Source organism: Solanum pennellii, chromosome 8 (assembly GCF_001406875.1).
Source record: "Solanum pennellii chromosome 8, SPENNV200".
NCBI classification, from domain to species: Eukaryota; Viridiplantae; Streptophyta; class Magnoliopsida; order Solanales; family Solanaceae; genus Solanum; species Solanum pennellii.
Window position 1 is genome coordinate 28,803,297 of NC_028644.1, and position 23,701 is coordinate 28,826,997.

Genomic DNA, 23,701 nt, shown 5'->3' on the forward strand with positions numbered 1-23,701 from the left:
AAATTTTGTTAATTTTTTTTAGGGATGGGGTGTGAGGGGGAGGGTTGATAGGGGTTGTGTGTAATTATTTAATTATTTTTTTACATTTTTTGGGGAGTTGGGGGGCGGGGTGGGTGGTTAGGGGATGGAGTGAAGTGATAAAAAATTAGTTTTAATTTTAACTTTTAAAGCTTTTAACAAGATCTCTTATATAATATGGATAAATATGGTTACCCATATATCCATTGGGTAACTCCTTTTTATCATTTAAAATATGAGTCGAGTCGGGTAACTTAACTATTTTTATTTAACTCATTTTTTGATCGACTCATATTCGACTCGACTCGCTCATTTGATCCTTTGTATGTTTCTTTAAGCTATCTTCAATTCACAACAATGGCTTCTTCCCCTTATGATTTCCTCCAACTTGAATTCAGTAATTCAATTTTCATTTTCTTTTGAACTATTTTTATGGAGATTGTGATGTTTTGTATCTATTAGATGCATTGACATGCTTTATTTTAGGCTTGTGTATACACCATCCTCTCAAGACCTCATTGGATATGTTTGTTGTTGTTGTTGTTGTTGGAGTCCAGAAGGGTTTTACTTCTAATTTTTCATTTTATTGATCTCGTCTATGTATACTCATGTTCACATTCCTAATTCTTTTTCTAATTATCTTGTAATTATATGATTTTGGAAATGACAATCTTTAGAATCAGGATTTTATGAAGGTTGTGAGTAGGTTAAGACTCGTCTAAGGAATCATATTTGTTATAGCTAATCATGTGTGATATCAATTTAGGTCTGAGTATTCTACTACTAGAATTTGGTCTATTGGAGATGGTTCATGTAACTCTACTATCCAAAGTCGAAAAACTAAGAAAAACAAGAATGTTACGACACTTTTTTGAAATATGAGTTTTCTACTGCCTTATTTTGGCCGACTTTTATTGATCTTTACTTTTGTGACGTGAGGTCTGGTTGGATGTAGCAATTATTTTTTTTTCTTTCTTGTATTATGATGTTATAGTATTTTAATATAAATCTATTTATCAAAGTATAGAGGTTATTCAATTGTACTTTACCGTTTGTTTTATTAAAAGAAAAGAAAAAATTACAAATCATAATTCTCCTAGTTTACATAATTTCATTTTACAGATTCATTAATTTGCTTTTGAAATTTTACAATGGTTAGTTTATTTTTATCATCCATATGCATGGTTACATAGTATCTTTAATTAGAGAGTCAAATAAATATTTTACTCAATTTTCTTCTTTGCAAGTTTCGTTTGTATAACATTATCAATTAGATATACCAATAAGTAATATGTAGTCATCATGTGTTTTAAAATTAAAATGTTATCTTCCAAAATCAAAATTTCATATGTAATATAGTGATAGTGTTTTGGAACTAAAGTTTTACACAAACAGAACATTAAGGATCCTTGAAAAGGATGAAAGAGAAGTAAGGGATAATGGGAAAAAGATTCCAAAAAGTACTTTGGTGTGAGAGAATAGTCGTCATTATGTATCATATAATTGCAATTAATTTCTAGTTTGAATTATTTCTATTTTTTGTAACTCCTGTTAATGTTAACATTATTATGACAACCACAAAAAATCATATCAATTCTTAGGAGTGATCTCTTAGAGAAGAAAAGATTTCTTTTGGAGAATGTTGTAAATGAATTTATTCTGTAAAATATTATTTGTGAATCTGCAGTAGCTGGATTCACATAGAATCTGTACTAAGAAAATACTTATAGCAATAACTTTACAAAAATATAAATATCAAAGTATAAAACATATAATAAAAAACAATAATTTATATCATAAGCATAAATTAATGACCGTAAAAAACATACCTTGATCTGTAACAATATGATGAAATAGAAAGGAAAAATTGAGCCAATAGAATGCTTAGTGTCTCTTTGAAGGAAATCATTACCCTCTATTACCCGAGGTTTAAAGAAATAGATCCTCTGATGATGAAATGATTTTACACCAGTGTAATGATACAAAAACAATAGTGTCACTGAGCCACTCAACATGAGCAAGTACACAAATATTTAATTGTGTAGAAAAAAGAACAAATAGTTCAAAATTTTCGTGCTTTTAAAATGAGAGAAAACTCCTTTATTTATAGACAACAAAGAGTAGTATGAACAAATGCTTATTATGCCTTACCGGAAAGGTCACAACTCTTTGGAAAAGTCACAACTCTTCAGAAAGGTCACAAACTTTCATAAATGTTACACATTTCATAAAAATCACAATTTTTCATAAAAGTCATAATTTTTTTTATAATAGACACAATTTTTCATGAAAGGTCACAAATGCTTATTGTGCCTTACCGGAAATGTCAAAACTCTTTGGAAAAGACAAAACTCTTCAGAATGGTCCCAACCTTTCATAAATTTATAAAATTTCATAAAAGTCGCAACTATTCATAAAACTCACAAATTTTCATAAAAGGCACAACTTTTCCTGAAAGGTCACAAATACTTATTGTGCCATACTGGAAAAGTCACAACTCTTTGGAAATTTCACAAACTATCATAAATGTTACAACATTTCTAAAATTCATAACTTTTCATTAAAGGAAAAGACTAATTTTGGAAATAAATAAATTTAAAGGGAATTCTTGTTTGTGGTGGTGCCACATAGGCGGCCTAGGGTTCTCTTGTGTGTGTGCGTGTGTGTGTGTGTGTGCGTGTGTGCGTGTGTGTATGCGTGTGCGCGTGTGTGTGCGTGTTCGGGCGCGGACGCGGGCGTTGACTTGTGCATGTGCATATGCATGTGTGTGCGCGCACACATGTGTGCGCGTGTATGTGTGCGTGCGTGTGTGTATCCATTGCATGATGTTGATTGGCGAAACAATAATGCCTTTTCTACCAGCTCCTATGATGGCATAATCTACGTTTGTGAAGTTGGTGAGTCATAGACGAGTCAGAACATTCTCAGGACATCATGTATGCTCTAGTGATGGTATCATATACATTTTCTATTTATCTCTATGATGTATTATAGATTAACTAGATGATGTTCTAAATAACTCATTGTTTGGCCAAAGTTCAAATTGAATTACTAGTTGAACACTGAATCAGTGCTTGATTGTAACACTGAATGGTTGTTGACTTTACCACTGCTGAATGAAATCAATGCTCTTGAGCGGGACCCCTCAGGTTCCCTGTAAGCTTCATGCTTTGAAGATACCATAGTTCTGGTATTTCTATCCTAACCTTCTAAAGCAGCAGCTAAAGGAGACTCTTGCCTCCACATGTTTCAGAAAATTACTTTTTACAGTCTTTTAAGTACCATTGAATATCTATTTACTTTCTGAATTTATTTATTATTTGTGTTAATGCATCTTAGCTTAACCTTTTCCTACACTAAGAATTTGAATATCTATTGTGCTTTTTAAAATAAACTGGTCAATAATTCATTGTTTCAGTCCAGATATGGAGCATGAAACAAGACGCCTACTTGCATGATTTCGGAGAACATTTCAAAGTATCTATTTTGGTTCTTTCTTTTTCATTATTGATTTATTTAATCAAATCAGACATCAGCTGCTGACTATTGTGTTTTTAGGAGATATCTACCATCAAATGGAGTCCAACTGGTGCTGGTTCAAGCAATACAAATCAACAGTTGTTGCTGACAAGGTAATCTATGTATTGGTACTAGTCATGTTTATAGTATTCTACTAGCTTTCTGAAGAAACCTCAAAATACATCCTTGCTATGTGGTTTCTGGAAGAGCCAAGGATGGCTACCAAGCCATGGAGTGTAACTCCAGCTCACTGAATCAATGAATCAGGAGGACATGTTTGAAGATACATACATTTGATATGCCTAATAGTATTTTTGATAACGACTTGTATCTTTTACACGTAGTAGAGATAAATCTCATTAAGTACAATTATGTATACAAAAGATATTTTAAACATGTTAACAACAGCTTTCTGGTAATGTTGTATGTGAATGAATTTAGAATGCTCAATTGCATGCAGATCAATTTTCATTTGCAAGGATAGTTTTTAGTTAAGTCATACTACCCAGTAGTTATACCTCTATTGTTACATGTGCACTTATTTATACCACTAGTATATGGGCACGTCCATTGCACGTTTACTTTATAACGATGAATAAAATGATAAACGATTTAACTTTTAAAAAAATGTTTGTAGTGTATAGTTAACTTGAAGATTTTTTTTTTTGCATTTAGTCCTCCCTTTATTATAATTTTGATATAGAAATTTTATATTTGTTTTAAAGAACAAAATAAAGTAGCAAAATAAACATGGAGACACACTATCTTATGATTAACTTTCTTAAAATGTCTTTTTTGTCTCATAAAAATGTTGAAATTAAATTAATAATTAAACATTTCAAGAAGATAAAATGTTTGACATTAATTAGTAAAGATGAAATTCTCCTTCTCATTAAGTAGAATGCAATTAAGTAATTCAAATTTATAAATAAAAAACTTATCAGAAGGAAATAACTAAGGTTTAAAGTGCAACAATTGGTATTTAAATTATGTAACTATATAAATAAAATATTAATATTTAATTAAATAAATCAGATTTTAATTTAATGGAGAGCCAAAATGACAATATTAGTATTATTACAATTAAAAGTTTGTTAAAATATATTTTACTTTTTTTGTTAAAAAATTAATAGGAGCAATATTTGGTCAAAGGATAAAAGATCTTCTAACTTCGTAAGCATTTTGGTCTATCATTTTTTTGACTTTGGATTTGGATCTCATGATAATTTTAATGAAAATTGTCTAAAAACTATAGATTTTATCCACAAGCACATGTAAGAATGATTCTTTACAAATATTTAAAATTTAAAATGAAAAAAAGTAATTGTTAATAATTTAAAATTAGAATATCTTGTAGGCATTATTGTTTTGCATGCCTTGTACACTATTTTTATGATTGTATTTGTCTCATTTTCTAAAGCAAAAAATACACCCTTCAATCAAATATATTCTTAAAACAAAATTACAAATAAAAAGAAAAAGTATCATATATAGGAGCATGTTTAGCATAAGGCAACCAACGAAAAATAGAAAAATTCAAAGACAATCTTTTCCCTGTTTTTTATTGATAATACAAATTGAAAAGTTCTAGTAATAAACATTCAACTTTTGACCATAAAAAAAATTAAAATATTTGGAAGACAAGTTAATGGTAGTGATATTCAACTACATAAATGGAGGGGTCTTACCATAGTTCTGATCTCGACAAATAAGTAAAAAAAATAAATACATCAGGCTTCGATATTTTAGTAATTTTACATTCATTCCTATAATCAATCACATTATGCCTTGTAATCTTGACACAAATCCTCTTGCCTTGAAATTTTCTTCACTTGATTAATGCTTCTCTAGTTTTCCACACAGAAAACTTGTATCACATATAAATCTTTCTATAAAAATAATGTTAAAAGATTTGTATTTATAGGAAAAGATATAGCTTTTGAATATGAAGATTCACTTACAAAGTTGAAAGGTCAAGTGTTACAAAAATTAAAGACAAATATTAATTAAAAACATAATTAATTTAGAAGATAAACCATATACATGTATCTACTTAAAGGGCAAATAATTTCAAGAAAATAAAGTAAATTAGATATTTTAATTAAGAATTATTCTAAAGAAGTGCAAAAATCATTAACATTTTTATTAAGATAATGTAACTTAATATTTAAATTAAATAGTTAAATATTTTTAGAACATTTTAATTTATAATAAGGGTAAAATCGTAATTCAACTTTTAACTTTTTTGGTTCTCTCTTATAATAATATATGATGATCTATCATAATTTTATTTCACATGTGGTGGTAGCACCAGGTTCTCAATTACATGTATATTAGACATCAATGTCTAGATTATGGTTGTATAACTAATCATAGCTAAGCAATAAAGTTTCTATATTTTTCTAGACACCACCTTCATTCTTCATCATCCTTTTCATGGTTCCATGACACCCCTTTCCATGGCCCAACAACTTCCTCCCCTTTATATAACTCACAAGTTGTTTGCTCCCCCATCTCATCTTTCGCATTATATTCCTTTCTCACTTTACTGATTTTCCTTCCACAGGGCCAAAACCTTTATCAAGGTTTAGGTAGATTGTAAGAAATTAGCAAAAGATTTTTGTCCTTTTTAGGATCTTAACTCTAGTATCTATGATCTTCACTCACTTTATTGCTCACTAGTTAACGTTCTTGGGTTCGTTGGGGATGACTTACCTCTGAAGGTTTTCTCACTTTATTGCTCACTAGGTAACATCCTTGGGTTCGTTGGGGATGACTTACCTCTGAAGGTTTTCTGGTACACTATTGTCAAAGGTGCATTAAATCCCCAATGTATTTAAATCCCCATGATTTGAGTTCCAAATACTTTCTCAAGTTAATTAAAGAATTGTAGATGTTGAAAATGGAAGGTGTGAACATCAACAAACGCTTCATGCCTTTTTAGAGCATGTGCCTACTTTTTTTCGGGAGTTGGTGGAACAATGAATTCAAGAATTCTATAACCAAATTTAATCCCTCGAAGAAAAGGGGAGGACCCTTTCTTGCGACAAGGAAGACCTTATTGTAAGGACGGCCTCTCTCATCCTCCGCGGAAACAAGTAAGAGTCAGTGGACTCTTTGGAGTTTAAGAAGGTTTAAATAAGTATATGTTGACGTAATGTAGTGTGTTTCTTATTTTTCTTTGTTTAGAGGAGATATACTAATTGTGTTTATTCTTTTTCTAAAATTACACTAAGTGAATTTTGCGGTTGGCTTATAGGTTACTATTTGGTTTTCAACATCCCTAAAAACAAAGAAGGAAAGCATGATACCAAAAAAATTCTTATATCACATGTCCAAGTAAGTGCATAAATTCAAATATTATAATTCCAACACAATTATGAAAAGTTATATTGTTAATTTATAGAAACCTAAGGTAGAATATCAACTTCAAGGTACAAACTTTTTACTTTTCAAGAGGATATTATTTACCTATAGATGCTTTAGGAAAAAAATGATGAAAAGATATGCATGTACCTAATATTAAAAACAAAAAGAAACTCAAGTAATATATTTTAAATCCCTATATTATAATTCACATGCATAATCCTGTATTACTTTTTTGTAAACCAAAGGGATAATGCACAAGTACCCTCTCAACCTATGTCCGAAATCTTAGAGACACACTTATACTATTCTAAGGTCCTAATACCCCCGAGAACATATTTTATGAGTAATTTTCTATCCCTTTTCGGCCTACGTGACACTATCTTGTGGGCCCAATGTTGGTTGACTTTTTTTTTCAAGCTAGTGTCGCTTAGGCCGAAAAGGGGTAGAAAATTACTTATTAAATAAGGTCAGGGGGGTAATAGGACCTTGGTATAGTATAAGTGTGTCTCTGGAATTTCGGGCATAGGTTGAGGGGGTTTTGTGTATTTTTCCCTAAACCAAATGATCCCTTATGTTTTTTCTGCTACATTTCAAGCAAGGAATTGGCAATGTGGGTAAATGGAACACCGATAACGAATAAAAAAGCTTATCTACAATCTGCATTTCTACAAAGTAGAGTTTCTCGAATTGTGAATTCTTGCCTCTATATTCCCAACACCTTTTAAAGTTATTATTCAACCTCTACAATTGAATATCATACAACACTTTTTGCTTGCAAAACAAGTTATAACATTGTTGCCTTCCTTGTTCCTACACACTTAAAAAATATTGTCATTGCCATTGTAAGCTTTTACATTTTTTTCCTTCTTCACTGACCATAAATTCAATCATCTATCAAATAAACCACTTTCCATGTAATCACCAAATGCAACAAAGTAAACAACTTCCCTGGATTAAAAATGGAAGAGAACTTACTTAGTAAAAAATAAAACATTCGCCAAGAGCAATACAGTTAACTTATTCTCACTCCCCTCCCCTTACATCCCCACCCAAATAAAAGTAATAATTATATAGGTTATCGATAGTTCAATTGAATACGAGTAAACAAACCACATAATACTTGAACCAGTATTTGATAGTTAAAAAGTATAATTTATTAAAAGTCCCTGTTTTGATTTCCTGTGTCCTAGTAGACATAATGAGATCACATCCCTTACTTGTGTCCATTCAAGTTGTGAAGAAGACACCCTTGTTCAAAATCCCATAGCTTCATGGTAGATTGAAATGAAGCACTACACAGATAGACAATAGAATAAAACCAAAAAAATAAATGAAATAAAAGGTTAGGTGTAATACATTAAATTGACACACACAAAAAAATCCACTTCCTGGATGGCTAAAGTGAAATTGTATATCTCTGGATTATTATACTCGTAGGGGAACTACGGGTGAGATTGAAGTCATTCCATAAACATTACAAAGTAAACAATGGAAGCACTAAATACTAGTAGTGATATATGTAAACACAACAAAGACAATTAACATAAATCTTTGCATAAAAAATAGCACAAAGTTCGTAAATGAAAAGTGTACTAATTCTTATGATCACTTGTTAAAGGTTGATGATATTTCTTATAATGCTGAGTCCTCAAAGAATGATAGTATCGCAAAGAAAAGAAAAGTATTGAACCATTGGATGAAATGAGTGACTTATGGAAACCATTGAACACATTAGTAACAAAACTTTACATTTTAGATAATTTCAAAGTTCCAGTTCCAAAGTTCACCAGTAGCTCCACACTAATCAATATGATGATTACGAAAATGTAGATGACGATGATAATGAAGAAGATGATGATGAGAATGTTATTTCGCCAAAAGTTAAGGAACACAAAGTTAGCAAGCAAAATGTTCTACAAAAAATTAGATGTTGTTCAAGGTATAGAAGTGCCATCAAGTATTATTAAATTATAATACTGATAAAGGAAAATGGAAAAAGGGATAACGTGGAAGAAACAAAAAAGAAACAAATGATCCACTTCCTCCTCCACCTCCTCTTATTGTCTGTGGTGGTGATAGTGAGAGTGGTGGTGGTGAAACAAATGTTAATGTAGCACAAGTTCAAGCTACTACTAAGACAACTTGATGTTGAATCAGTGGTACTACAAGAATAGCGGATGAACTCTTTCATTCACTACTCTTGTACTACCACTGCTTGTACATCTTGCTGACTCAGTAGTAATTTGAACTTCTTCCACATTGATATTTGTTTGTCCACCACCACCACCACCACTATCATCACTGCAAACAACAAGAGGAGGGAAGGAGAAGGACTATGTTTTTCTTTTTTCTTTCTTCCATGTCGTCCCTTTTATCCTTATCCTTTATCAGTATTCTTATTATTATTACTTGATGGTGCTTCTGTAGCTTGAAAAACATCTAATTTTTGAAGAACATTTTGTTTTCTAAGTTTGTGTTCCTTAACTTTTGGCAAAGGCACAAACACATTTTATTCTTCTTCATCATTATTTTTGCATGATTTAATAATCATCAAGATTGATTAATGGAATACTAGTGATTTAACTTTGGAACTGGATATTTGGTGTGAACACCTAATTGTTTACCAAAATATAAAGATTTCACACCAACTTTTTTAAAAAAAAGTTATATTTAAAATAAATATAAATAAATAAATTCTGTAAATTACTTTAATAATAAAAAATTATGAATTTATGGTATTTGTTTTAAATCTTCAACTTTTAATTAGTTTAAAAATAATGATAGAAGAAAAAAAAAAGGGAGTCCTAAATATTCAAATTACCTCCCCCTTATCCTAATTATTCCCAACTTCCTAACTTATTTTACTAAAAAATCTCATCCCATTTATTTTTTATTTTTTATTTTTCTCTCTCTCTCTCTCTCTTTGGACGTTTCTTTTGAAACTTTTCACATTTTTTATTATTTTTTTTATTTTGTTAATTTTCTATTATTATTATTTATTTATTTATTTTATATCCTTATCTCAACCCAAATTCCCTCGACAATATTTCAAAATTAAATCCTAATTCCACTCTATTACGTTCCTCTTAATTAGCACCAGACTCTCAGCCAAAATTATTATAAAAAAACACGTTCAGTTGAAAAAAATATATACACACAGATACAGAGAAATACAGAGGAATACAGAGAGAAATATATAGAGCAAACACAAAGAGAAGAAAAGGGAGTCATTCTTTTGAGAATTAGGTCAGAGTTAGAGTTTTTTTTTGTCGTGGTTCCAAATTCGTGGCTCAAATCAGTAGATCATAGAAGTTATTTTTCGTGATATCCATCTTCGCAGCGAGGTAATTCTAAACTCTCGCGTTATTTAAATGTAATGTTGTATGAAAATTTGAATCTAATAATATGAAGTTCTTTGAATCGTATGTTATTATTATGCAATATCAATATGTGATGCATGTTAAGATTTTTTTTCTTGATCTGAAAAACGAAAAAAAAAAGAAAATGTTTCTTGCTAACAAAAATAATATAAAATAAAAGATGTATCATACATATTTTTTTGCATTATTATTAGTGTCTGTTACTTTTTTTAGATGCAATTTATATTAGAATTTATTTTGTGATATTTAATAGCTAATGTTTTTCTGGAGCCTAATTTTTCACTAAAAAATAAATAAATAAAATTTATAAACTTGTTAGATTAGGATGTAAACTAAAATTTTTAATTGATTAAGTAATTTAAAAAACTTGTGTGTAATATATTTCAATTTTTTTAACACGTTATTTGAATTAAAAAATTATCTTTAAAATAAGTATAAGATGGTTATCTAATTCGAATATTAAAAAGTTTATCATTGAGAGAATATGTAAATATTAATCAGAGTCATAACTAAAATTAAAAATAATGAGAAAGAGTAATAAAAAAAAACCATAATAGTAAAAAAAAAACAGAAACCATGTGCAGAAAATTAATAAGAAAAAGCAAAGGAAAAAAAATGATTACAATAAAATTGAAAATAAAGTGTAACAAAAAAAAAAGTAATAAAAAAACAGAATGTTACAATAAAAAAAACATATAAAAAAAATAAGTTAAGATAATAAGACAAAAATAAAGCATAAAAGAGATAGAAATAATAATAATAATAATTAAAAAAAAAATAACGTGAACCTACAAAAAATAATAAAAAATAATAGCAAAAAATAAAATAAAAAAAAGGGAAGGAGGACGCATAACAGAAGCAAAAAATAATAATAAAAAAAAAAGAGTAAAAAGAACAATGGATAAATAAATAAATAATAGAATGCAATATATATATGAAAAAAAGGAAAATAGAAATAAAATAATAATAAAAAAGTTAACAAAAACGTAAGTTTTCTTTTAAAAAAAAAATAAGTAAAAAAAATAGAAGATAAAGAGTGAGTTTAAAACAATGTCAACCAAGAATTAAAAATTATTACTTACTATAAAAATTTAAGAAAAAAAAAATACGGAAAAAAAAAATACCAAAGATAATTAAAAAAAAAAACGTGTAGCATTAAAAAAAATGAAATTTTTCTTTGTAAAACTAATAGTAAGTCTCTTAAAATTTTGCCTCTTATTTAAAAATGTAACAAAAAAAAAAATCCTAAAATTACCCAAACACTAAAATCTCCTTCCTATATAAATTCTACTTTCAAAATATTAGATATTTATATACATTCATTAATATATGTATATATATGTGTATATATAGACACACACACAAATACACACAAATGTTAATAAAAATAAACTAAAATAACGGATTTTTCAAATTTAAAATTAATGGACGTACCCTGAAAAAATATAAGATCATTTAAAATAAATAAGTCAGTTTCAAATAAGTTAAAAATAAATTTGGGTAAACAAAAATTTATTATTAAGTTTAAATAATATAATATCCAAAATTAAGTTAAGTCATATCAAAGTTAATAAAGCGACCGTGCTAGAACCACGGGACTCGAGGGGTGCCTAACAGCTTCCCCTCGGTCAACAGAATTCCTTACCCGAATTTCTAGTTCGCAGACTAATAAAAAATAGAGTCAAATTTCCTTTTGATTAGGGATTTAAATAAGGTGACTTGGAACACTAAAACTCAATTCCAAGTGGCGACTTCGAATAATAATTATCCCTTTTCAAAACGTCACTTTAATTGGAAAAACTCTTTTTCTTTCAAAAAATAAAAAAACAATAAAAAATTCAAAATATTGAGAGAGAAAAAAAAGGGGCGTGACAGATGGCGACTCCGCTGGAGATTAACTAGAATTCGAGCTTTAAATATTAATTTATGTATGACTATGACTTATATATTTACGCTTTTGGATATTGTATTTATTTTAACTTAATATGCTAATTGTTTATTTATTTAATGTTTTAATAATATTTGAATTGAGTTATAACTGTCTTCTCTCACGAACCATTCTGAGTCTTCAATAAAAATATGATGGGAATTGCAACTATGCACCCCACTTCTGTCAAGATAGCCAGTGGATCTTCGGTCCATGGTGAAGGATATTTAGTCACACCATTTTAGGATAGGGAGCACCCATGCACAAAGCCGGAAAGCGCTGCTACCGGTACGTTGCTACTCCCTGACTCGAGTTGTCCGCTCGTTTTACAGCCAGTCTACATATATTACCTTAGTAGAATTAAAACTTTCAGACATGATATCCTTAGTAGGTTCCGATTTATTTGCATCATGTGCATGTAACTTAGCGAAATTTAGCATAGGGGCCCAATCTGACTAGGACAGATATCTTTTCGTGAGACCCTCATGTGCATTTTTGTGCTACTTGTTGCATCATGTGAAGACTGTAACAAAATGTTGACCGGCTTTAGGATAATCGACTAAAGAAATAAATATCTATTTTCTACCCATTTTCAACCAATGATTCAAAATAAACAAATTAATACACATATATATACATACACACCTAATCCTCAATTTTATTTTTCACTTTTATTAAAATAATACATATTAGTAATATATGTATATGTCTTTTGAATTGTACATATACACATTCTTTTATTCTTTTGTTTCAAAATTGTTCATTCTTTTCAAAACAACCTGAATCAATGATCATTTTAGACATTCCGAATCATTTTTATTTTTATTTTTTTTAACTACTCCAATAAATAATTTCGAATTATAAAAAATTTTCACAATTAAAGTTGATTTTAAAAATCCCGATTTTCTTTTTTCTCAACTAGGTAATCATGAGATCTATGAGGTGTGATAAAACACCAAGGGATGAACTAGTCGAAATGATCAATGATCCCCCAAAGTTTATGATCACAGATAAAACCCCACAATTACTAATGGATTGGTGGAACGATTTGCATGAATTTAGGCGGACTGAGATATTCAAACATCTTGGTTTCCTTACAGATATCATGAGAGTTAGTCCTGACAGAGGTTTGATCGGGGCTTTGATTCCATTTTGGGATTCCACAAATAATGTGTTTCGATTTAGTTATTTTGAGTTGACGCCTACATTAGAAGAATTGGGTGGTTTCACAGGCTTAGGCCAAGATCTTCGAACTAAAACACTGATAGCCCCTAGGAGTGTCAGCAAAGGTAAATTTCTAGAACAGATGCACATCATCCATCCTCATAAGGATTGTGAGTGTTTTGATAATGGGTTGGTTTCTTTGGAATCCTTGTACTCAAGATATGGAAAGAAGGAAGAATTTTCAAGCTATGGGAAGCAACTTAAAAATGGACAACACCTCCCTACTTGGGAAAAACATAGACAAGAAGCATTCATGGTAGCATTCTTGGGAGCTATGATTTTTCCAAGGAAGGATAAAAAAATCGATATTCGTCTATCAGGAATAGTCACTGTTATGATAAAGAAAAGAAAATCCACTATATTGCCGATGATGTTGGCTGATACTTATCGTGCTTTGACTAAATGTAGAGAGGGGGGAGATTTTTTTGAAGGTTGTAGCATTTTATTGCAAATGTGGTTTTCAGAGCACCTATATTGCCATCGTTTTACGACGAATTTCAAATCTGATTGGACGAATTATATTTTGAGCCACCCAGAAAGGATGAAAGAATTAGGAGACAAATTGCCAAAAGGTGTCAAAGCATGGAGACATTATCTTCTTAAATTGACGGCATCTAAAATTACATGGAACTATCATTGGTTTCCTGCTAGTGAGGTAATCGTTCTGACAGGCCTTCGCGGGTTCCAACCATACATACCTCTCCGAGTTCTACGCCAACTAGGACAAAAACAGATTTTACCTAAAGCCGAGGATACGCGGAATTTTGTGTGGGAAGTAGCATTTGAAGATCGAGATCGAGAATCAGAAGCTCAAAAGATTTGGGGTGGTAGTCGAACTTTAAGTTCGAAAGCTATGATTGATGATCGTGTTGAAGGAGAAGTTGACCCTTTATACCTCCATTGGTTCTTTGATCAAACCCCTCTCAAAATAATGCCCGAAGGATCTGCGCGAGAAATCATAGATCGAGAAGAGGAAATTGAAGTAAGAATCAAGCAGGCCCGACTCGAGGTGGAAAGAAATTATAGGTCTACTTTAGATATCCTAAACAATGACCTAAAAAATGTTAACGAAGAGTTGGCTCGACGTGATGCAATATTCGAGGAAAGAGTTACTTTGATTGAAAAAAGGGTTGAAAAGAAGCATCTATCTACTATTCGAACCCTACATGAAGATTTGGGCATTGTCACAGGTGCTATGGAGAAACAGGAGGAAGAATATAAGAAAGAAAAGAGACTCTTAATACATGCGCAAGCTAGGTTACAAAATCAATTAAAAGCCTCTATGGGACGAGAAAGGGACATCGCAAACCGTTTCACATTGTACCAAGCAGAAGTGGCGACCGAAAGAAATCAATGGATGGAAGCGCGTAAAGAATTTCATAACCAAATTGAAGAGCTTCAAGCACATGAAGAGAATCTGAGTGATACAGTTATCACTACTGAAGAATGGTTGCAGAATTGTCACGAGAATATGGAGGAGGCGAAAGGACAAGTGCTTCAGTTGACAGAGAGCTTGATTGATGTTTATAGTGGTCATCTCTATCGAAGTGATGAGAGCCTGGGTCGAGAGGCGCGTGCATTAGCCCCACATCTGCCGAAAGCTTTGTTCAAGGTCTACTCTAGCCTAGGGGGCAATTGATGATCAAGAAATGTCGGAGATGGATTTTTTTTATTTTTTTTATTATTATTATTTTTCCCTCTTTTTAGTTCGTCAATTTTTTTTAATTAGTACTTTGATGTTTTATTTTGGTTATTTTGATTTGAATGGTATTTTCAAGTTAAACAAATGTTGTATTTTTCTTTTGAAAGAAATTTATCCACATGAACTACGTAATGATCTGATTCATGTTCAAACATGATACGTAGGCAACCTTTAATAGGTTCGATCAAAATGCATTCAAATTATTCAAGTAAGTAAAGTAGGGGACCAAATGACATAAGCAAGTCGTCCAAAGCCGGGATGAAACATAAAAGTCTTCCAAAACACATTATAGACATATGAAAATCTAGGTGCATAACATACAACGTGAATTTAATATCCTGAATATGTTGAATCCTAACACATGTTTTTATATATATATGAGAATTTAGAGAGTTTAAAAGGTGGTTGGTTTGTGAGGAGAGCTGGCATCTTATCAATATAATACAAGATCAAAAGGGAAAGAGAAAATGACACGTAAAGACGGAACAGAGTCGGAAAATGACGACGCACAAACCCAAATGGTTGCGCAATAATCGGTACCTATAGAAGAGGTGAAAATGTTAAGACAACAGATAACCGAAATGTACGAAGCTTGGATGAATGGGCAAGCTCCTCCGCCTTCAATTCGAGAATTTTTGAATGCGAATATGCCATTCCCCATCCAAGTCTCAACAAGTGACCCGGTTTATCCACCTGGGTTTGGACCCTACATTAACACATCTAATACTGCTGGAACTTCCACGGTAAACCCGTTAAAACCATCAATGATGAATAATCCACTTTTCATGCCTACTATCCAAACTAATACAGTTCCTCAACCGACACTAGTAGAAAAATCCAATGATGACCCTATACTCAAAGATCAATACGGCCAAGGTCATGCCCCTAAATTAACTTTCAATGTTCCTAACTCTTACCATCACCAATACGGTTCTCCCGTTGAAGTTGAGAAAAACATTAAGAATAGGGAACATGAAGAAATTGCAAGGAAAATGGGGAGTTTGGAACAAAACATAAGAAATATGCAAGGTCTGGGAGGACACAAAAGTGTCTCGTTTAAGGACTTATGCATGTTTCCAGATGTTCACTTGCCTCTAGGGTTCAAAACTCCAAAGTTTGATAAATATAATGGTCATGGCGATCCAGTGGCTCATTTGAGAAGATTCTGTAATCAGTTGAGAGGAGCCGGAGGAAAAGAAGAACTTCTTATGGTTTACTTTGGAGAGAGTCTAACGGGCGTAGCATCAAAATGGTTTATCGATCAGGACATTTCTCATTGGCCCATTTGGGATGATATGGCAGAAGATTTTGTCCAACAATTTCAATACAATATCGATATTATTCCCGATCGCAATTCCCTGGCTAATATGAAAAAAAAGCCATCAGAAAGTTTTAGGGAATATGCCATAAGATGGAGGGATCAGGCGGCTAGAGTCAAACCGCCGATGAAAGACTATGAGTTAATTGATGTTTTTCTCCAAGCTCAAGAACCTGACTACTTTCATTATCTTCTCGCCGCAATGGGCAAGCCTTTCGCCGAAGCGATTAAGATCGGAGAAATGGTAGAGAATGGCATAAAGTCGGGTAAGATTGTGAGTCAAGCAGCCATTAGAGCGACCACACAAGCAATACAAAGTGGATCCGGTAATTTTACCAATCGAAAAAAAAGGAGGAAGGGTCCATGGCGGCATCTGGATCAAGAGGTGTTCAAATAGGCATGAACAATCCTTATTGTCAAGTCCAACAAGAACAATATAATTCTCCTCGGCATTATTACCCGTCCCAATATGCAGTTCTCAATACTCAGGCATATGTCCGGCCTCCTTCACGCCAACAATGGCGGGGGCCTGCCCCACAAGTTTCTCTCCCACAACAACAAAATTTTCAGGCGCCATACAATCCACGTCCCCGGACAAACTATACGAGAGAACAAGGTCAAAAAGAAAATTTTACCCCAATTGGGGAATCGTATACGAGTTTGTTACGAAAATTGATACAATTGAGACTGGTTGAACCTGTCAATCCGTACGTTGTCAATCCAAATGCAAGAGGTTTTGATCCGATTGTTATATGCGAGTATCACGCCAACGCTCCAGGTCATAGCACAGAGAATTGTTGGACCCTAAAAAGAGTCATTGAGAAGTTAATTGAGGATAAGGTAATCGAGGTACGCAATGAGGAAGCACCGAATGTCACCAATAACCCACTCCCTGCTCATAATAATGAGCGTGTTGTGGGGATGGTTGACATTTTTGAAGATCATGAGCAAACAAGTAGAACAAAAGTGGAAAGCAAGGTTTCAAGAGAAGAGTCTAGTATGGTTTTAGAACCCATACAAAGGGCACCGATAATTGTTAAAGGTGCGCGTTCGAATTCTGGGAACTCGAAGAAGCTAGTGTTGTATGTCCCTGAGTCTATAAAAAGAGGAGACGTACCGTTGAATGGACCAGAATTCTACATTCCTGGTAAATTTTCAACGTTTGATCAAAATCAAAAAGGTATGAAAGAGCCAGTTGTGATACAAATTGCAGCACAACTTCCTATCACAAACACCAAGGCCGTTCCGTGGAACTACAACAAAGTCGTCGTTACTCACAAGGGAAAGGAGATTGTCAAAGAAACAAATGAAACAAGAGGCTTAACTCGTTCCGGAAGATATTATGCTCCGGAAGAATTAAGGAGGGACAAACAAATCAAAGAAAATCAGTTGCCGATGAAAAAACCAGTCACTGAGGAAGATGCTGAAGAGTTTCTGAAAAAGATGAAAGCTCAAGATTATTCTGTTATAGATCAGTTGAGGAAAACTCCTGCTCAAATCACTTTATTGTCATTACTCATACATTCTAAAGAACATCGTGAAGTGTTGACCAGAATTTTGAATGAGGCACATATATCAGAAAATATTACAGTAGGTCACTTGGAAAAGATGGTCAATCGAATTGTTGAGGTAAATAGAATCACTTTCACTGATGATGAATTGCCCTTGGAAGGATCTGGACATAATAGGGCTCTACATTTAACCGTGAAATGTGAAGAACACTATGTGGAGAGAGTCATGGTCGATGGAGGATCAGGTGTAGACATATGCCCTCTTTCCACTCTACAAAGCTTGAAAATAAACACTGATAGGATTCGTACTAACAATGTTTGTGTACGGGCATTTGATGGTGCAGAACGGGATACTCTTGGTGAAATAAACTTAATTGTTACAATTGGACCAGCGGAGTTTGGAATCACTTTCCAAGTTATAGACATGGACACGTCTTACAATCTGCTTTTGGGTAGGCCGTGGATCCACATGGCTAGAGCTGTGCCATCTACTCTACACCAAGTGGTCAAGTTTGAACATGACAAACAAGAAATCATTGTCCATGGTGAAGATGATCTCCCGATCACCCGAGATCCTTCAATACCATGCATTGAGGCTAAAAGAGGTTGTGAATCCCTCAACTATCAGGCTCTAGAGATAATAACGGTTAATCAGTTCTTAGAAGGAAATCCTATCCTCCAACCTCGTCTGTCCTCTACTTCCGTCATGGTGGTGGCTCAAATGGTACAAAATGGCTATGAACCAGGAAAGGGGTTAGGTTTGTCGTTACAAGGGATTGTGAATCCTATCAGTCCAATGGGTAATCAAGATACATTCGGTTTGGGTTTCAATCCAACTAGATTTGATAGAAAATGGGCAAAAGATCGTAAAAGAAATGCTTGGAATCTGTCGAAGCCGATCCCCCATATTGCTCAATCTTTCATTAAATCTCAGGGTGAACCGTGTCCAGAATTACCAATCCAAAATGATGTGGATGAAATGTGCCAAGGTATCAAGGAAATGTTTTATGAGGTAAATATGACTCAGAGGGGTGAGGGCACTAGTCATATGGATGTGCAGTTTATCGGCCCGAATGTCCAACTCAATAACTGGAAAGCCACTCCTCTCCCTACAAAAAAGGAGTCATGGTAGTTTTGTTTTGCTGTTTTTTATTTTATTTTTCTTGGATTATTCTCAGGGTTGTAATTCAAACATTCTAGTTGTTTCGCTTTATTGTTAACCCTTCTATCCTTTCCCATTCAATGCAATAAAGTTCTAGTCATCTTCTGTGTTCCTACTCTTTCTAATATTTGCCATCTTATTTTCATTTCAGTTACGTTAACTTTAATAATATGACATGCATGTGGAGTTTACAATTAGATCCTAAAAAGTTGTCTGATCTCATAACAATGAATCCTAAGTCTAAGGAATATGATGAAGATGAAGCTGATGAAGAAATTAAAAGGGGTTTGGATCAATTTGAAAATAAGCCTAAACCTAATTTAGGTGAAACAGAGGTGTTTAATTTGGGAACTCCCGAAGAAGTGAAAGAAATAAAGATAAGCATTCATGTCGATCGAACTATTCGAGACGACATAATTCAAGTTTTAATTGAATACAAAGATGTCTTCGCTTGGTCATATGATGACATGCCTGGGTTAAGTGCTGATTTGGTAGTTCACAAACTTCCCATACATCCTGATTTTCCACCTGTCCAGCAAAAGCAGAGAAAATTTAAGGCAGATATGAGCGATAAAATCAAAGAGGAAATCATGAAACAACTGAATGCAAAAGTGATCAGGGTCGTCCAATACACTACTTGGTTGGCTAATGTTGTGCCAGTACCAAAAAAGGATGGAAAGATCAGAGTTTGTGTTGATTATCGAGATTTAAACAAAGCAAGTCCAAAAGACAATTTTCCACTACCCAACATTCATATCTTGGTTGACAATTGTGCTAAACACGAGATTCAATCTTTTGTGGACTGCTACGCCGGATATCACCAAATTCTCATGGATGAAAAAGACGCTGAAAAAACTGCTTTCACTACCCCGTGGGGTACATATTGTTATAGGGTCATGCCATTTGGTCTAAAAAATGCAGGGGCAACCTACATGAGAGCTATGACTACAATATTTCATGACATGATGCATAAAGAAGTTGAGGTATATGTCGATGATGTCATCATTAAGTCTAGAACGCAAACTGACCATGTGCGTGATTTAAGAAAATTTTTCGAAAGGTTGAGAAAGTACAATCTCAAGCTTAATCCGACTAAATGTGCATTTGGAGTTCCATCTGGCAAGCTTTTGGGTTTTATAGTTAGCCGAAGAGGCATTGAATTAGACCCCTCCAAGATAAAGTCCATTCGAGAATTGCCACCTCCAAAAACCATAACTGAAGTCATGAGTTTTCTGGGAAGGTTAAACTATATTAGCCGATTCATTGCTCAACTCACTACTACATGCGAGCCGATATTCTAGTTATTGAAAAAGGATGCTGCTATTAAATGGACAAGTGAGTGTCAAAATGCTTTTGACAAAATTAAGGAATATTTAGCAAATCCTCCGGTACTGGTCCCCCCAGAGCCTGGTAGGCCTTTGTTTTTATACCTCTCGGTAACGGATAATTCTTTTGGTTGCGTTCTAGGACAACATGACGTCACGGGGAAAAAGGAACAAGCCATCTATTACTTGAGCAAAAAGTTCACATCCTATGAGGCAAAGTACACTCTATTAGAAAAAACATGTTGTGCTTTAACTTGGGTCGCCCAAAAATTGAAGCACTATTTTTTGTCCCACACCACTTACCTCATATCTCGAATGGATCCTCTGAAATATATTTTTCAAAAAGCCATGCCGACGAGTAGGTTGGCAAAATGACAGATTTTGCCTACCGAATTTAATTTTGTGTATGTTACTCGCACCGCCATGAAAACACAAGCGTTGGCCGATCATCTGGCAGAGAATTCGATTGATGATGAATACGAACCCTTAAAGACATACTTCCCTGATGAAGAGGTCAACTCTATCGAGGAAGAAATTCCTGATAATGACCCCGTATGGAAATTATATTTTGATGGGGCTGTCAACAAAAACGGAGTGGGAATTGGGGCAGTTCTTATCTCACCAAGCGGTTGTCATTATCCTGCCACAGCACGACTTCGATTCTTTTCTACCAACAACACAACAGAATACGAAGCTTGCATCATGGGTTTGAATATGGCAATAAATCTTGATATACATGAGCTCTTAGTCTTGGGGGATTCCGACTTGCTCATTCGACAAGCTCGAGGCGAATGGGAAACTCGAGACATTAAGCTCATACCATACAAACAATGTTTAGAAGATCTCATCGAAAAGTTCAAGTCCATTGAATTTAGATATATTCCCAGGTTTCACAATAAGTTGGCTGATGCTTTGGCCACCCTAGCATCGATGCTTCCATACCCAGGTAATACCTACATTGACCCGTTGGAAATCCAAGTTAGGGATCAACATGGTTATTGCAATATAATTGCGGTAGAGGCAGATGGTGAGCCTTGGTATCACGACATCAAACAGTTTATAAAAGCTAGAGAATATCCACTGCATGCTGATAGAGATCAAAAAAGAACTATTAGGCGACTCGCCAATGGGTTCCTCTTAAGTGGCGATATCTTATATAAAAGGACTCCGGATTTGAATTTATTACGATGTGTGAATAATCAAGAGGCGGAAACAATTATGAATGAGGTACACTCAGGGGTATGTGGCCCACACATGAATGGTTACGTCCTAGCAAAAAAGATTATTCGGGCAGGGTACTATTGGTTGACCATGGAGCGAGATTGTTTCCAATTTGATCGCAAGTGCCATCAGTGCCAAATTCATAGCGACTTGATTCACTCACCCCCTTTAGAGTTGCATCCTATGTCTGCTCCATGGCCTTTTGTTACATGGGGAATAGACGTTATTGGGCCAATAGAGCCAAAAGCATCTAACGGTCATCGGTTTATTTTAGTTTCCATCGATTACTTTACCAAATGGGTAGAAGCTGTCACATTCAAATCAGTTACCAAGAAAGCGGTAGTGGACTTCGTTCATTCCAACATCATATGTCGTTTTGGCATACCAAAAATAATTATTACAGACAATGCAATGAATCTCAACAGCCACTTGATGAAGGGAGTTTGTGAGCAATTTAAAATTATTCATCGTCATTCAACCCCTTATCGTCCCAAAGCAAATGGGGCTGTTGAAGCTGCGAATAAGAACATCAAGAAGATTCTTAGGAAAATGGTGCAAGGATCTAGGCAGTGGCATGAGAAATTACCCTTCGCTCTCATGGGATATCGCACGACTGTTCGTACGTCAGTCGGTGCAACTCCTTACTTATTGGTTTATGGAACTGAGGCTGTCATACCCGCAGAATTTGAAATCCCTTCTCTTCGAACCATTCTTGAAGCAGAAATCGAGGATACAGAATGGGTTAAATCGAGGTTAGAACAATTAGCACTGATAGAAGAAAAACGATTGACATCAATTTGTTTTGGTCAATTATATCAGCAGACGATGGCTCGGGCATATGATAAGAAAGTACGCCCAAGGAATTTTGAAGTGGGTCAAGTTGTTGTGAAATGTATCCTTCCCCATCAAGACGAGGCCAAGGGAAAGTTTGCTCCAAATTGGCAAGGCCCTTATGTTATTAAGCAAGTGTTATCCAAAGGAGCTTTGCAATTGGCGGATATGGAGGGAAAGGTAATTGACACAATTGTCAATGCAGATTCGATCAAGAGATACTACATTTAGCACTCCTTCTCATTTTTATGATGAGAAGATAAAAATGTATCCTCTTTTATATCAAACACCACTGGTCTGGTGCTTTTTTTTAAAAAAAAAAAATTAAAAGAAAAAAAAATTTTAAAAAAAAACTAAAAAAAAAAAATTAAAGGAAAAAAAATGAAAAAAAAATTTAAAAAAAAACACGAAAAGTTCATTGAACTATGTTTGACCTGATTCCTAAAAGGATACGTAGGCAGCCCTTCATTAGGGTTCGGTCTAATCACTCAATAAAAAGATAATCATGTTCTTCAGTTCTCTAAAGGTAGAGACATTATGTTGGCGAACTATGGAGAAAATGAAGAAGAAAGTGTTGTGAGTGAAAACCCTTACGGGCACTATAAGACGATGGTTAGTTGAGTGACAAAGATTAGAATGTCTTATTGGTGAAAAATCATGAAAGGTTTTACTGATCGAATGATGACATTTTGTCTGGACATGAGCGCAATCATGATAAAAGTCAAGCTTAGACTGAAAGGTGCAACATTGTTTCCTGAGATTCAGACAACTCGAAAAAGATCAAACGTTCGGTCCAATTGCATGTCATGTTTCAAAGTTGTCACGTACTTTCAGATAAGATTCTTTTCACTCATTTAAACATTTTCTTATTTATCTTCTACTTCTAAAGACACAATTTTCCTTCATAACCCTTTCATTCGTGTCATTATTGCTTGTGTTTCTTTGAGTTTTTATTTTTCTTTCTCAGCATCGACTCGTGTCAAGTGAGAAAATAAAATTAAATCCGCAAAATTGACTACGGTATTTCCAGTTGAATATTGGTAACATGCACTATATTGGCTAGGGCTGTGAACCTATCGAGAAAATAAATATCATAAATCGATACTGAGTGAAAATATATAAAGCAAAAGAGTTGCTTGGGAACAAATGAACCACACAACATGCACAAAATGGTGATGAGTTAGAATGTCCATG

General features: G+C 33.5%; 2 protein-coding genes and 1 pseudogene across 2 annotated transcripts in view; all 3 read left to right on the forward strand.

The window, feature by feature from the left end:
- LOC114073940 overlaps positions 1-3,654 on the forward strand; it is a 10,002-nt gene extending 6,348 nt beyond the window's left edge. Inside the window, exons 4-5 of the mRNA XM_027918998.1 lie at positions 1,046-1,047; positions 3,580-3,654. Coding sequence (XP_027774799.1) covers positions 1,046-1,047; positions 3,580-3,654 — 77 coding nt within the window. The remainder of the gene's footprint in view (positions 1-1,045; positions 1,048-3,579) is intronic.
- An 8,714-nt stretch (positions 3,655-12,368) lies between these two features.
- Positions 12,369-13,715, forward strand: LOC107027560 (annotated as a pseudogene).
- A 2,005-nt stretch (positions 13,716-15,720) lies between these two features.
- LOC107027561 lies at positions 15,721-20,431 on the forward strand. The gene is made up of 3 exons (XM_015228695.2): positions 15,721-16,783; positions 16,933-19,096; positions 19,282-20,431. Exons 1-3 carry the CDS (start codon positions 15,721-15,723, stop codon positions 20,429-20,431), a joined length of 4,377 nt encoding a protein of 1,458 aa, XP_015084181.2.
- Positions 20,432-23,701: the final 3,270 nt, after the last annotated feature.

Bases quoted from the DNA above. Each gene is read 5' to 3' on its own strand.
- LOC107027561 (XM_015228695.2), top strand. From the start codon at position 15,721: ATGTACGAAGCTTGGATGAATGGGCAAGCTCCTCCGCCTTCAATTCGA. The intron at 16,784-16,932 runs GTAATTTTACCA...CCCAATATGCAG, and splicing joins AGCAATACAAAGTGGATCCG to TTCTCAATACTCAGGCATAT. The intron at 19,097-19,281 runs GTAGTTTTGTTT...TTTTCATTTCAG, and splicing joins CCTACAAAAAAGGAGTCATG to TTACGTTAACTTTAATAATA.